Genomic DNA, 14,852 nt, shown 5'->3' on the forward strand with positions numbered 1-14,852 from the left:
TAAATGAAGATTCCCCATTCATTTTGGAAAAAAACCTTGGAATTAGATGAAAGAACATGAGCCAAGAGTTTCCAGAGGAGTTGTCTAGAATTAAGTATCCAAATTAAGTACTTAATGGTCTTACCCCATGTCACAGTGTTTTAAATTTTTCTCCTACATCATCGATTGTAACCAAGCAATCTGGTCTAAACATTGTCTCTTTAAATTGTATTTCTCTTTTCTATTAATCGTTTGTCATTTCTGAAATGTCTTTTCAACTGCACTGTCTTTTTGCCCAGATGCTGAGATATTCCAAAGCTTATTTCCTTCATATCATCATTCCAGCTCTGTACTTTGGTATACTATACTTCTCTTTTCTCTTTCATCCTTGTGCTGGTTACCTCTTAGTAATTCTGTCTATTACAGTATCCACGCAGTACCATTTTGAAGCTCCAGTCTACTACTCTTCAATAGTGCCCATTAGCTCCAATAACAACATATAGGCCTCTTTTATATGCAAAGTGAAGCTGTGAATTTTATTTTGTCCAGCTTCTCCAAAGTTTGCTACCAGTGGAAGCTGAAAAAAATCTGTACAGTAAAAACATAATCTAAAAATTTCTAAAATTCAAGAGTATTTTTTTTTCTGGTTTTGTTTGTTTGTTTGTTGTTGTTTTACTTTGATTTTTTTGTTTGTTTGGTTGGTTGGTTTTAAGTCTGGAACCTACACTAACTTGTTCCCTCTTATGAGCTGAGAGAGAGACAGGAGTTGAACCATTGCCTGCCCTAAGAAAGGTGCAAATAAATAAGATGGGAATTACAACTCCCTGCTGTCCAACCCCTGTCTAGACTGTGTCCTCACTAATCTCCCCTCTGGGAATGGAGTGGAGCCACATTATTTTCTCTTTCTCATTCTCCTCCCACCTTCCTTTAGAAAGTGAGGTTATACATTCACTGAGAGGGAAAAGAAAGTGCTTTAGTGAGCATAATTACAGTCCACGAACTACTTCTCTGTAAAAACGCAGGCACGTAAAAACATTTGGCCATAAGGAAAACTAAACAGCAAGCATAGGCAATGAGTATAAAATGCTAACCTTGCCTAGCCACCTCACTGTAAATGCTCTATGTTGCTTTGCTGCTGCTTCCACTTTTGAATATAACACAATTAAAATATAGCAGGTATTTTCCAATTAAAAAAAAAAAATAGCCAACAAAACAGAACTTCTTTTATGCTGATGAAGAAAAAAGCATAGAAAAAAAATGTACATGTCCTTGTAACAGAAAGGGGTATGTATCTCATGCCATGCTTTTAGTTTGATTACACACAAAGCAGATAAAGGAAGAAAAGAGAATTTTGAAACTTTCTGAAGAGTTGAAGTACTTTAAAGGCATACCAAAAGCAATCAAATCTAATGAATGTGCATTTCAGGGCACTTATAATACATCTCATGATTTAGAAAAAAGTGTTTTGAAAGTGCTGCCTGAGTCAACATTGTTGACTGAATGCAAATGTTAGTCTAGAAATTTGGAAAAGAAAATGGAATGTGGAGCAGTAAGGGATGATGATGAGGCACAAAATGAGAAAATTTCAGTGATACGTATTCATATTGACCCCTCCATTTCAGAGGCATTGCTCCCCAGATAGGACCAGAACAATATTTACTTATTGCACACACCTCATATTTCATGTCAGACACCCGAGGAACAGTACTTTGTTTTCTGTCAGTTCTGAGGATGCTGCACTTTTTACTGGTTCTGGGAAAACAGAACCATGGCCTCTGGTCAAACCTACTGTGCAAGCCTTGGGTTTACAACACTAGAGGAGAGTCCACTCAAGACCTCTCTTCCCAAACGTAACTGGTGTTACGTCTCCAGGTGTGCTTGTTGGCAGAGTATAGACTACTAGAAATTCTCTTAATTAAATCTGATTAATTTTTAAGTCTTTTAAATAAAATATAGCGTTTTTTTTAATTGTTTGTTTTTTAATAGAAAGCTCAGATAGTTATTGTTAAAGACAAGTTTTGCTGTCCTCATGTCTTCCTAAGATACACATGGGTATTTTACAGAAAAAAAAAAAAAAGAAAAAAAAAATGTTTGTAAGCAAGTGCACTCAAGCAGTCCAGTCAGTCAGTGCATCTACAAATGTTGGAATTGTCAGGCATCCAAAAAAAACTCTCATTTTGGACAAAAATGTTTTTCTCACAGGGAAAAAAAAAAAAAAAAAAAAAAAAAAAGTTGCTGAAATACTACCATCAGGGTTTTTTCAAACAGTTGTATCATTTTTTTATTTTTGTATTTTTGTATTCTGCTTAACAGAACATTTTTTTTCCATTGCACAAAAAAACTATAAAGAATGTGACCTAATAAGTTTACTTGGAAAGGATGCCATTACCAAAGATATTTTTATATGAATAAGACTCAGCAATGAGTTTCCTTTGATCCTACAGTGAAGTCAAATGCTAGTTTTATAACATCATTTTTTTGCAATGGAAAACACTATGATGTGGCATATTTATCATTCTGTCTTAAAGACTGGATCAGGGAGGGAGGATCTAAAAAAGGAAATAGTTCTCATTTATACCCAAATACTAGCCAATGAAAGAGAAAAAAAATATATGATAAATGACTGCTTTAAAACAGTTTTTTTGTTTGTTTGTTTGTTTTGTTTTGTTTTGTTTGTTTGTTTTTGAGGAAAACATCCTTCAATTGGTGGCATAACAGTGTCTGCCTTAATAACCTTTCAAGATCATATCATCACTTACTGGTGCTCAGGCACTACTGTGTTATTAGTTAATTAAAGTTCTCAATGCTATTTTGTGTCTATACATGTAAGTCAATCCTTGCCATTTAGCACACATATACAACTTACGTCACCTCAGAATGCTCTCAATGAAGTATTACAGCTCCCTATATATGTCACTAACAGTTCTGTGCTTGATCACAGGAATTGCCTCACTCTTCTTCTAGAATGTCCCACTTCATTTCCTGGTTAGTCAGATAATCTCTCTATTCATAGGATGGATAAAGGTCTTCATGCAAGAAAAATAGATCACATTACCGCATGTAGAATGGGTAAACTGTCCATTCCTCAGTTCATATTTCTTACCATGAGGTTAGAAATGAAATGCAGGAGTTCAGTGCTGTATGAAGCACTCTGTTGTAGGAGCTGTAACGATTCTTCAGAGTTCTTTAAATTTCTGTTAAATTTTACTGTAGTGGCCTATAAACCTACATGAAGCATATTACAGTTTTCTGCATGCTACATAACTTTTACTTAGTGTCATGTGACTGTTTCTTTTTTGTCTTGTCTTGTCTGTTTTGTCTTGGTTTTTCTTTTGCCCTGTTCAGTAAAGTTTATATAAAGCTCATTGCTACTTTGAAATACAGTTTAGTCAGTAATTTAAGACAGAGACTCTCATTTTAGTTTTCCTGATAAAAGAATAAAACCCATACATAATTAAATACACTATCAAGTGTGGTAGGCAAGAGGATTTTCACACTTGAATCAGTGCACAGATGTGCCAGTTTGAATTTCACAGGAAACAGAACCCCCACCCCCTACTGTCTAAAACTCCTTGGCATCACTGTAGCTATAAAAACTGGTCAGAAGATAAATCCCCCTTCTGGGGAGTTCTCCCATAGTTCACAGCCACGACTAGCAAGCTGTACTAGCATAAGGTGGTAGAAGTGGAATACCACTAAATGGTATTTGCGTTCCAGCATATCTTCAGGTTACTCACAGTTTAGAGCAGAGACAGGTTTGGACCAATGTAAGCTGGGAGACAGCCAGCATAACACTAGCTCAGGACACAGAGCCACAGCTTTTTTTGAATTCTGCTGGGAAAAGCAGAGTAATCTACTCAGAGTCTCTATGCTACTATTCTGGAAAAAAACAAATTCAGTAAAACTGACAATATAGTGAAAATTCTGAGTTTCAAGCAACCCTTGTATAAAGTGCAGTACTGGATTAAGCCTGTAAAAACAAAAGCATGATGAGACACTCACAGAAAAACTGTTTTTGTAAAACAGGTACAAGCTTTGGGTTGACACCTGTTCTGAAATATTTGGTGGTTTGGACATCTGTGCTGTTAAAGCTGTACATGGAAAGGATGGAAAAGATTATATTTTTGAGGTAAGCAATCCCACACTTTTCAATATATGCTTTATATATTACAAATATGGAAATAAAGAACATTTGTGATAGTTAGGCATTGGCCTATTTGTGTTTCAGGAAAGACTGCATTTTTGAGCAATGTTTAAATCATAATACAAAGCCACATGTCCAAGTTAGTGGCAACACTTGCTGGAAAATGTAACCGTATCATATGGTAATGTTTTTTAGTGTTTCAGGAAATGTACACAAACTGCAAAACAAAACCAAATGTAGATGTCATATTTTCCTAGCCCTTATGATTTTTTTCCTAAGCAGGCTTACCAGTTTTTCCTGGAAGGCTTATAGATAGCACTATCCCAAGGGAAAAATTATATCTTTACATGGAAAGGGAAATTAAGAACAAAGTGTAAACAATATTTATTTATTTATTTATTTATTTATTTATTTATTTATTTATTTATTTTTGGTAGCCTAAATGTTACCTTTAGGATCTGATTCCTCATGAAATACCAGTACTAGAAGATGTTGCTGTGGATCATTTTGAAAAGTTTTTTTATTTACCTTAAGTTTATTATGGATAAATGTAAACTTCGTCTACCCATAAAACAAGCTACCATCACTTGCCTATCACACAATTTGGAGGTTTATGTTTGCTAACGCAAAAATAAGAACATTTTTTCTAAACCATGACAGTAATCTGGGATCCAGAAGGAGGTTATAGATGGATTTCCTTCTTCAGTTATTTATATCCATTTATAACAGAAAAGCTCTGCAAAAATAAAAATCTTTGTTTTGCCACAGTGTTAAACTTTTGTAATTTCACAAATTCATTTCTCATTATTGTAAGTGCTAAGAATTCCCAAATCAATCAATAACACTTTAAAAGGCTGAGCAGCTTGTAGAATTACAAGCAAATCAAACATAATTAGTCACTACCTCCTGATATACCGAGGAAGATTTCAAGAAATCCTGTATCATTAGCCTGTCCAGCCAAGCCAGAACTTACTGTGTTTTACTGAATTTTAACTCGCTGTAATATAAAATGTAGGATTCCACACTAAACCTCCTCTTTTGTTCCTTTGTATAGTGCAGTCCATCCCACCAAAAGGTCCTGTTAAGTCTGTAATGGTTGCCCCAGTGAAACCTGACTGAGATTTGAAAAAGTGGAAAAAATATATTCTTCTCTTTCTGAGAACAGACTGCTCTGACTTCTGGTGAGACAAAATAGAGGAAATTCCTGAACATAAAATTTGTCAGGTGTTCTGCTTCACTCTTTGGCTGTAGGCACAGGTGTATCTGACATAGTCTGCTTACTGAGAAGGTATCGATTTCTGCTTGCAATTAAAATTCTCTCCAGTACTTGGACTTTGACAGCTTCCCTTATGCCATTCAAAGCTTTATAGGATACTCTGCAGTTCTTATGGCCCCTAAAAGTCTCAGAGGATCCCAATTTAGACACTTCCCAATATGACTAAATTCATTACATTAGGGGTAGCTCATACTGATTTGGCTGGCTTTAAGCCACTACATTTTTATACTACAACTTTAACTATAAAATAAAATAAAATAAAATAAAATAAAATAAAATAAAATAAAATAAAATAAAATAAAATAAAATAAAATAAAATAAAATAAAATATTATTTTAAGACTTAAGATCCTAGTTACCTCATAGGGTAACGCTTAAAAACTGAAAGATCACTGGCAAAAAGATACAAAGCTTGAATAGGAGACCATTTAACAAGTATATCCTTGTAAGAACAAGAGTAAAAAAAATCTTTCTTATTTCCTACAGACTGTAGCTAAATCTAATCTGAAAAATGTCTGGCTTCAACCCACTCTACTTAGTATCTCCAAATGATCTCGTTTATACCCTGCTCCCGTTTCTTCCTGCTGTTTTCTGCTCCCAGTGGAAGTTAAGGATGCATTTTTTATTTTATTATTTGACATTTTTCTTGTATTCCTCATTTAGCAAATTCCTATCAGACTAAACACACCACTTCTGTTAACTGAACTCCAGTTCCAACATTTTTGATATTGCATTGTTTTGAAATTTGAGAGGAAATCCAACCATTGCCATCGACTTCCACTGGTCAGTGTACACAAAGTAACCAGACCTGGTTGCTCTTTTGGGTAGAAGGAGAAGGGGGAGTAGTTTTTCCACAATAAAATAGCCAACAAAAATTATAGAATGGAACAGCAGAGAACTTCAATCCCTGCTGCTGAACAAATGCTATAGTTTTCCATGCCAGATACATTCATACTAAAAAAAAATAATTTAAAAAAAGAGAGAGAGTTCTGACTGCAGGACACATCATGAACTGTGTTTGTAGAGCATTTTAAGTACTGTACATAATAGATGTACAGTAAAAAAAAATAAAAAAAAATAAAATAAATGAGTGGATAGAAGCATGATAATACTTGCAGTCCTATAGAATCATCTGAATTGTTTGGAAGATGGTAATGCTTATCAGCAGGAATATTTAGAATCTCTATAACCCATTGAAATGTAGAATTGTTTGCAAAGTTCACATCCAATAGAACATCTGTAAAACTTATGATCATTTGCTACTAAAAAAAACAGCTTACGTCAACAGTTATTGCACTATAATTGTAATGGTTATTGCACTATAATTCTGTTATAGAATGAAGAGCAGAAAAATGTCTGTCCCCATACAGGAAAAATTTCTATTTTTTGTGTACTTTCAACATGGGAAGATAAATGTGTCATTAAAGCTAGCTTGTAAATGCTGCAATCAAAAACCAGTAGCTGAACAGGACAATTGGTCTGTAAATGCTATGGTCACTCCCCAGTTGCAGTACCAAACTGAAACCCCTGCTCTCAAGTTTTCCTGGTGACTGGTACATCTATTACAAAACTAAAGCTTTCTGTGTTACTTACACTTTCATTCTGGACATGTGATCAGACAGGAAGCATACAAACTTACTAATGTATGAAATAATGTATGCAGATATGATCGTTTTAAACCAGTGTAGCCACAAGCAGGAAAGCATACATACGTTTTGACCAGATTCAGAATGAATGTGAATTAAGGTACAACAGTGCTAAACTATCTTTCACATGTTCAGCGTTCTAGACAGAAAATACAGAAGGATTCTCTGTAATGAATTTGGGAGAACAGCATTTTACAGGAATGAGTACTTAATGCATATTTATGTTTTGACAAAGGTGTTCAACAAGAGCTTTGGAACATGCATAATTCAAGACAATAGTTTTAAAATACCTACAGTACTTAAATATTACATGTAACACCGCGTATGCATTCAAAAATCCATTCTTAACTAATGTCATGTATAAGACATGAACTTTATATATCTATGTCTGGAAAGCTATTAATTAACTTCTTATTTTCATTTACTTTCAAATCCTATATCAATAATTTTATTATTTTGGTAATGTTGCCATTCAGCTGCTTTGTGACGGTCATGTTGTCATTCCTTGTTTTAACATTCTGTTTTCTTTCATTCCCCAAAACATGGAGGAACAAATTGTACCAGTGGCTGATATTACAGAATCAGAATGACACTGTGTCTCATGAATTTAATATTGTAGCTGTACTTCTTAAAAAAACAGCATACGAAAGTGATTTTTTAATCTATGATCTAGTACAATATGCTTACATTGCAGGTAAGAATGTATTGGTTCTTAATGTTAGATCCAGTCATCATTCTCCACCTCTTCAAGATGGTTACTTGATTTTTTTTTTTCTATTTTAGTTTCTCTTCCATATATATTTGGTTAAAATAATAATTTTTACATAAGTTATTCTAAAGCTTCATGACTGTTCAAGTTATAGAAAGTGTGCTTGCTGTAAGTAGAGTTCCTGCCTGCTCAGGAACAATGTGAAAGGATTAGAGAGCTAAAAGGAAAAAAAAAAAAAAGAAGGTTATTTAGTGACACTGAAATACAGTTCCAGACATTTAATTTCTACGTACATAAATGTTGTTAGGAAATAGAGAAATACACAGATCCAAATTACTATGAGCTTCTGTAGATGCCTCCCTCGTGTGATGTGCATGTTCCTTTGACCTGGTAGTTCTCCATGTAATAAACAATAAGAATAAACTGCAGTGTTAAGTACACCTTCTCATATTTTTAGCTTTTGGGCGCATTTTATAGATCTGGGTCTGTTGTCTGGTGCTACTTTGTACATTGGTATCTTTGTACTTTTTTTTTACACCCTAGAGTTTCTAGTCATTCGAAAGAGCTCAGGCCAATACTACTATTTTTTCCCCCAATAATGACAAAAAAGATACATTTTCAGTGTGTCATTCATCTTTCCGCACAGCTGTAAATGCTACTCCAATGCTACTTCAAACATAATAAACAAACATTCAAACATAATACAGCCTCTGTTTTTCTGTGAAGCCAGAAGTTCTCTACAGTTTTTCTTAGAGGAGGGCTGTAAGAGGTAACTTTGCCTTTTAAAAGAACTAACTTTGCCTTTTAGAAGAACCAAAAGAAAAAGAAAAATTCCCAAGAAAAAAATCTTTCTCTAGAGGAACCCTGTGGGATTTTTGTTTTGTTTTGTTTTATTTGTTTTGTTTTGTTTTGCCTTTTACTTTTGTCCTCCAAAGAACCATCTCCAAAACCCTACAAGGGAGAAATTAATTAAAGAATCACTTAGCTTAAAAGGAAGGATTGCCAGGTTGCTCAAGAGGAAGTTCATGTCATGACTGTGTCTAATGAGCTTAGCTATTCATATAGTTTCTGTTCTTTTCACTTCAATTTGAATACTCATCTGCCAAGCATCATCACTTCTTTACTGAAAGGGTTGTTAGGCACTGGAACAGGCTGCCCAGGGAGGTGGTGGAGTCACCATCCCTGGAAGTCTTCAAAAGACGTTTAGATGTAGAGCTTAGGGATATGGTTTAGTGGGGACTGTTAGTGTTAGGTTAGAGGTTGGACTCGATGATCTTGAGGTCTCTTCCAACCTAGAAATTCTGTGATTCTGTGATCACACCAGAGACAAACTGTAAAAATAAGGATTTCATGAACACATCATTTCAACGTACACTGTTGTAACTGCCTTACCAATTCTTGCTAATACAACATCAAATTAAGGTCCATTAAGCTTTAACATCTTAAATGGGAGAAAGACTTTTAATCTTTTACTTTTTAAATTAATACTTCTGTAGTTTTTATACCAGAAGGAATACATACTTGAGCATTTCATGTTTCTGACTGCACTGAATATCTCTCATGATTCATTCTTGGAAAACCAAACCTCTGGGAAACAAAACAAAAAGCTCACATCATGATGATGAATGCAGTAAAAGAGAAGAAATGTAACAGAATCCTTTAAGGCAGCCTCACAGGCAGTTACCAAATTTTGCTCAGAATTGAATGGGTGGGTGGCTACTGTAGGTGTCTTATTTCTGCTTGCTTATTTTCAACCTAAGCTATATTAAAGTTAGTTTCCAAGTAATTTATAACGTAGCAAGATGGAAACCATTTGGATTTCCTAGGCAATATTTTCAGTAACTGTAAGACAATATAAGAAATTAAGAAACAGAATTTATTTATTTTATTTTATTTATTTTTTTTTTTTTTTTAGGTCTTACTGTAATAGACACCATTTCTGAAGGTGCTACAATTTATCAAACTACTACAGAGGGATATTCTGGGTTTCTTTTCATTCCAGATTGAAATACAACCATAGAAGTTTGTCTTCAAACTTTGAGTCCTTCATCTAGGGATGTCTGATTCACTTTCCCAGTTGTTCTTACTTTTTTTCTGCAAATGTTGTTATTCACCCACTGCAAGAGGAACTGTAAAATTTTCCTAGCAGTCACCACTGATTTCCTCCTGTACTATCCCTGCCAACTTCTCAGGTGTGGTTACATTTCCAATTACAAATCTTTCCTGCATCTGCTGTAAAGACCTCTGGGAAAGCCCCATGATTACTTCATATCCAGTCACTCCCTTACTTCTCAGAAATCACGCCATCTTTCCTTACATCCCACTCAATCTTAAATGACATCCTCGAACTATTACTTTTCCTTAATGTCAATTACTTTCCCCATAGTTAGAATTCTTCAATTAAAATCTGTATCAGCTTCTGTCTTTACAGTCAAAATTTTCACCACAATTGCTTACATCCAGGTCCCACAAACACAATACAGAAGAGTAACACATTCATAACATAGCAATACAATCTAGCTTCTCTTATTCATCTTATTCATCAAAAGTAAAGACCAAGACCAAAGTAAATGTTTTTTTTTTTGGTGTTTTTTGTTTTTGTTGTTGTTGTTTGTTTTTTCCCCAGGCCTCATACTCTCAAGCATGAACCTCCAAAATTCCTCTGATTTGCAATGAAATTAATTACTCTTCACTTGCAGATCATCATATCTTCTCCAGAAATTCCCAGTTTATGGGTTTGTTTTTGTTTTTGTTTCTTCATACAAAGTTCTTGTATCATTATCTTGTCAGAATCCTTGGGCATTTCTGACTTTGTATTCTGTCCATTCCCTCCTGTATTTTAACATCCTGACACCTTCTTTTCTCACTGTGTCACACAGAATTCTTTAACTTTCCCCTCCTTTAATCTCCACAGCTCTGTCTTTCCCAGCAGCATTTGAGCTAGGTCTTCCTAAAGCTCTAGGTAAGAAATCTTTCATAACCCTTTGGTGGTAAACATATTATGTAATGGAGAAGTATGCCTGGACAATGACAATTAGTGTAGTTTCTCCTTCAAACAGGGTGATCCCTTTGCAGTTACTGATGTCTTATAATTACAGTGGATCCCTTATTAATCCCACCCCATTTCCTTTGGTGGTCATCAGAGTTAAACAGCATTTCTCTTCTCTTTCTTGCCAGTCTCAGCCCAAATCTTAAATACTTGCCTTATCTACACTAGCAATAAAGGGCACAGACTAATTTACTGAAGCATCATATCACTGAAAGGTCAGTTTTTTATAAAAGTATTTTGTTGACTCAGTCAAGATTCAGTAGTTTTTGTTATCACTTATGATATATATACTTGGGCTCTTCTAGGTTAACATAAAGATGTATTAAATGCATTTCAGTGTATGTTTTGTGGGTGGTAAGAGAAGTTCATCCTATGGAATTGGTTATTTAAATGCATATAAATTACAATCAAAAGCAATATGAATTAAGTGGCCATAATTTGTAGTTGCCAATGTTTTTACTGCCATCTACATAAGTAGCACATTTGACTTGATAAATTACAGATGACTTTCTTCTATGAATCTACTTAGTTGGAAACTCCAACATTTTAAATAGTTAAACTAGGTACTGAAAACAGACCTGGGTAACTGTATAAATGATATTTTAAAATTAGTACAGGCTGTAAATAGACTGTTTATAAACAGGATGCCTTGTGTGTGTTTAAACTTTGTAAAGCCCTCAAAAGTGGGGGCAATGCCATCATGGCATTCCTGTTAGTCATTCACAAGTTTTAAAACCTTTTTTAGTGTTACCCAAAATATTTTTAATTCTTAAGATACAGTTATATAAAACATTAGTGATTTTTGATAACTGTCATTAGCTGTTTTACTAGGAAGGAAAATAGACTGCATTGTCATAAAGAAAAACTATAACAAAAAATACAACAAACCCCAACCTTATAAAGACTTTACTTAATTGTGCTGCTGTAGTTTCTATTATTACTGCTAATATATACACTCAGGCTCTTCTAGGTTAAGATAAAGATGTATTAAATGCATTTCAGCATATGTTTTATGGGTGATAAGAGAAATTCATCCTATAGAATTCTTGATTGAAATACATATAAATTAATGACAAAAGCATTATGAATTAAGTGACCATAATTTGAATACCCATGAAAGTTTACCTTGATTTTATCTACTTCACCAAGAATACTGGAAGTGCTTACTTACGTTACCTTCTGCCCTTGAGAACCACAGCAACAGCAACATAGAGAAGGAATCTAAGCCTCTTAGCAGCCACATGCAATACTGGGTAAAAATGGTATGTTTTGGGCACTCTAGCCATTCCCTCTCAGCAACTCGAGTTATTACACTGAACAGTGTCATGCAGTTGAACCACTTTTAAGACTTGGTAATCTTTTACTTAGCTATTAGCAACATGTACTCTGCTCTGGTGAGGCCACACCTTGAGTACTGTGTTCAGTTTTGGGCCCCTCAGTACAAGAAGGTTATTGTGGCCCTGGAATGTGTCCACAGAAGAGCTACGAAGCTGGTGAAGGGCCTGGGACACAAGTCTTGTGAGGAGCAGCTTAGGGAACTGGGGTCATTTAGTCTGGTGAAGAGGACGCTCAGGGGAGACCTTACTGCTCTCTACATGTACCTGAAAGGAAGCTGTGGGGAGCTGGGGGTTGGCCTCTTCTTGCAGGTGATAGGACTAGAGGGAATGGCCTCAAGTTGCACCAGGGGATGTTTAGGTTGGCAATTAGGAGACATTTATTCTCAGAAAGAGCAGTCAGGCATTGGAACGGGTTGCCCAGGGAGGTGGTGGAGTCACCATCCCTGGGGGTATTTAAGGAAAGGTTGGACATGGTACTTAGGGACATGGTTTAATGGGTGACAGTAAGTAGGGTGATGGTAGGACCAGATTATCTTGGAGGTCTTTTTCAACCTTAATGATTCTATGATTTCACTTTGGGATCAGTAGTTTTCTTGATAATCCGATGCATTACTTTTTCTTTTTACCACTTTGTTTACCAGCTTTGTACTTCACCAAAGCAGCAGAACAGATCTTAACATCTCTGAATACTTGACATCTGGCTCAGTACTTGTTCAGTGTTAGGTTCAGCATACCTTTGCCCAGCAATATTAATTCAATTAAGGCAGCCAACAAGAGGGTTTTTAACAATATCAAAACCTGTCTGTTGGGAATTGGCATACAGGATGTGGACATGTGCCTGTGGAACAATTGTTCGATCTGAGCTTGCTTTAAGCAACCAGGGCTAGGCCTTAGAAATCTCAGGGCCTGCTGTAGGTGAGCAAACCAAGCTGCCAGAGTAACTGTGAGAAGCTCCCACGGCAATGACTCCCACATCGCCCAATTAAGGAACTCAGAAAATACTGTTACCAGCAGCTCGCCTCATGGACTAGGTCTACCTGACTGCTAATCACAAAGGGGGTTGTTTTCCTGACTGCTAATCAAAAGGGGGGTTCTCTTCTTGCAGGTGGGGTTGTTTTCTTCTAGTTGTTTGTCTGAGTGCTTTTGACCAATAATCTTGTGTGAAACACTGTCCGCCCCTGTAAAGTTCACTATAAAAGTTAGGCTATTTGGGCAATAAAATGGAGCAGTATGAGCTGACTCAACTGGTGTCTGTCATGCTTTCGGCCATGATTCGCAACACCTGTCCAAGTGAAAAATGGTTGTTTTTTAGGTCATGCATATTTGAATCTGCCTCAATATGTGAACATGACAGCTATGCTTGAAAATACTGTCTTCAAGAAGTGCAAGATTTAGTTTAAAATATATCTGAGGGCATTCAACAGAGGCTCCTCTGGATCTGAGGAAAGATCTGCCAGAACATTTCCAAATATTAAGTCCTTCAATATCAAATCCAAGTCACTTAAGCATTACTGAATGCCAGGACTATGAGCTAGTGCTGGCCAAGTTGATGCATGTCAACCAACCATTCTGTCAAGCCCAGCAGGGCACATTCACTAATTAAGCAGCCTGGACCATTGCCATTGAGTCTGAAAGCTCCACGGATTGTGAGTACTCAAGTAGTTTAAGTTGTGGTTCTAAGTTCCAGGGCATTGATTGAAGTGCCATGTTTCTGCCTAGGACACAAAAGCACTATCAGGGGTGTCTAAATTCCATTAAAATGTCATTGCTGGAACTCTGATGTACATTACCTCTGTTTAGAGGTGTCCTAATTTTGCACTTGTGTTTTTAGATACATGAGGTGACAAATTACACTGATTTACCCTACCCTGCTTCTGGCAGATGTCACAAGCTAGCAGCCTAACAATGGTAACTCTTAACTTAATATTCTTCTGTTAAATCATATATCTGTCATAGGTGAAAGTCGAACAATAACCTGACATCTATTCTATTTTAATTTAGAATGTGTACAGTTATTTTTCATTCCAATATTTAATCTCTTCAGACTCAAAACTTATATTCCTTTGCTACATTAATGCAAAGTTTAAAGCAATTCTACCTAATAACCAATTTTTTGTATGAAACTGTGTTCCATCCAAGCAGATGAGAGTTATTTTACAACTGGCATTAAACCATTCAAATCTCAGAAGTATAGACGTTATCTTATTTTTAAAACACTCAAACAGAGCTGAGATGGGTTTATAGATTTACTGAAGTGTTTGTGGTGTTTAGAGCAACACCTCAAAGCTTTTATCCTTAGCCATAGAATTATATTTTTCTTACATGCGGTACACAACATAGCAGTATCTCCTAAGGAAAGTTATATGTGAACTTGCAGTCATAGAAGTATTTAGAAATAGAAATTCAGAGTCAAAACTCAGTCCTCTGGATCTTAATCCTGTCTGATCCTTTAGCAAGATCTTGTTTTAGGCAACTCATTTCACAGTCATTCCAAATACAATTTTTTTTTAGTGTAAGTGGATATTAAAAAAGGTGAGGTTTTCTTTCCACACTTGTGAAAGAGGGATAACTGTTGCTTCGTCATACATTCATTCAATTCTTAGGAAACATTTGCTCTGGATCTCAATTATTATTTCTTTGTTTATAGCTGGTTTATTTTAAAGTCTCTTTGCTGTGATGAAGCTTAGAGGAGACTTCTAAATCTGAAAATCCC

General features: G+C 35.6%; 1 protein-coding gene across 3 annotated transcripts in view; it reads left to right on the top strand.

The window, feature by feature from the left end:
- SYN2 (synapsin II) overlaps positions 1-14,852 on the top strand; it is a 176,876-nt gene that overhangs the window by 137,677 nt on the left and 24,347 nt on the right. For all 3 annotated transcript variants that reach the window (XM_068694897.1, XM_068694898.1, XM_068694896.1), the window contains one exon: positions 4,006-4,108. In XM_068694897.1, coding sequence (XP_068550998.1) covers positions 4,006-4,108 — 103 coding nt within the window. The remainder of the gene's footprint in view (positions 1-4,005; positions 4,109-14,852) is intronic.

Source organism: Anas acuta, chromosome 11 (assembly GCF_963932015.1).
Source record: "Anas acuta chromosome 11, bAnaAcu1.1, whole genome shotgun sequence".
NCBI classification, from domain to species: domain Eukaryota; kingdom Metazoa; phylum Chordata; class Aves; order Anseriformes; family Anatidae; genus Anas; species Anas acuta.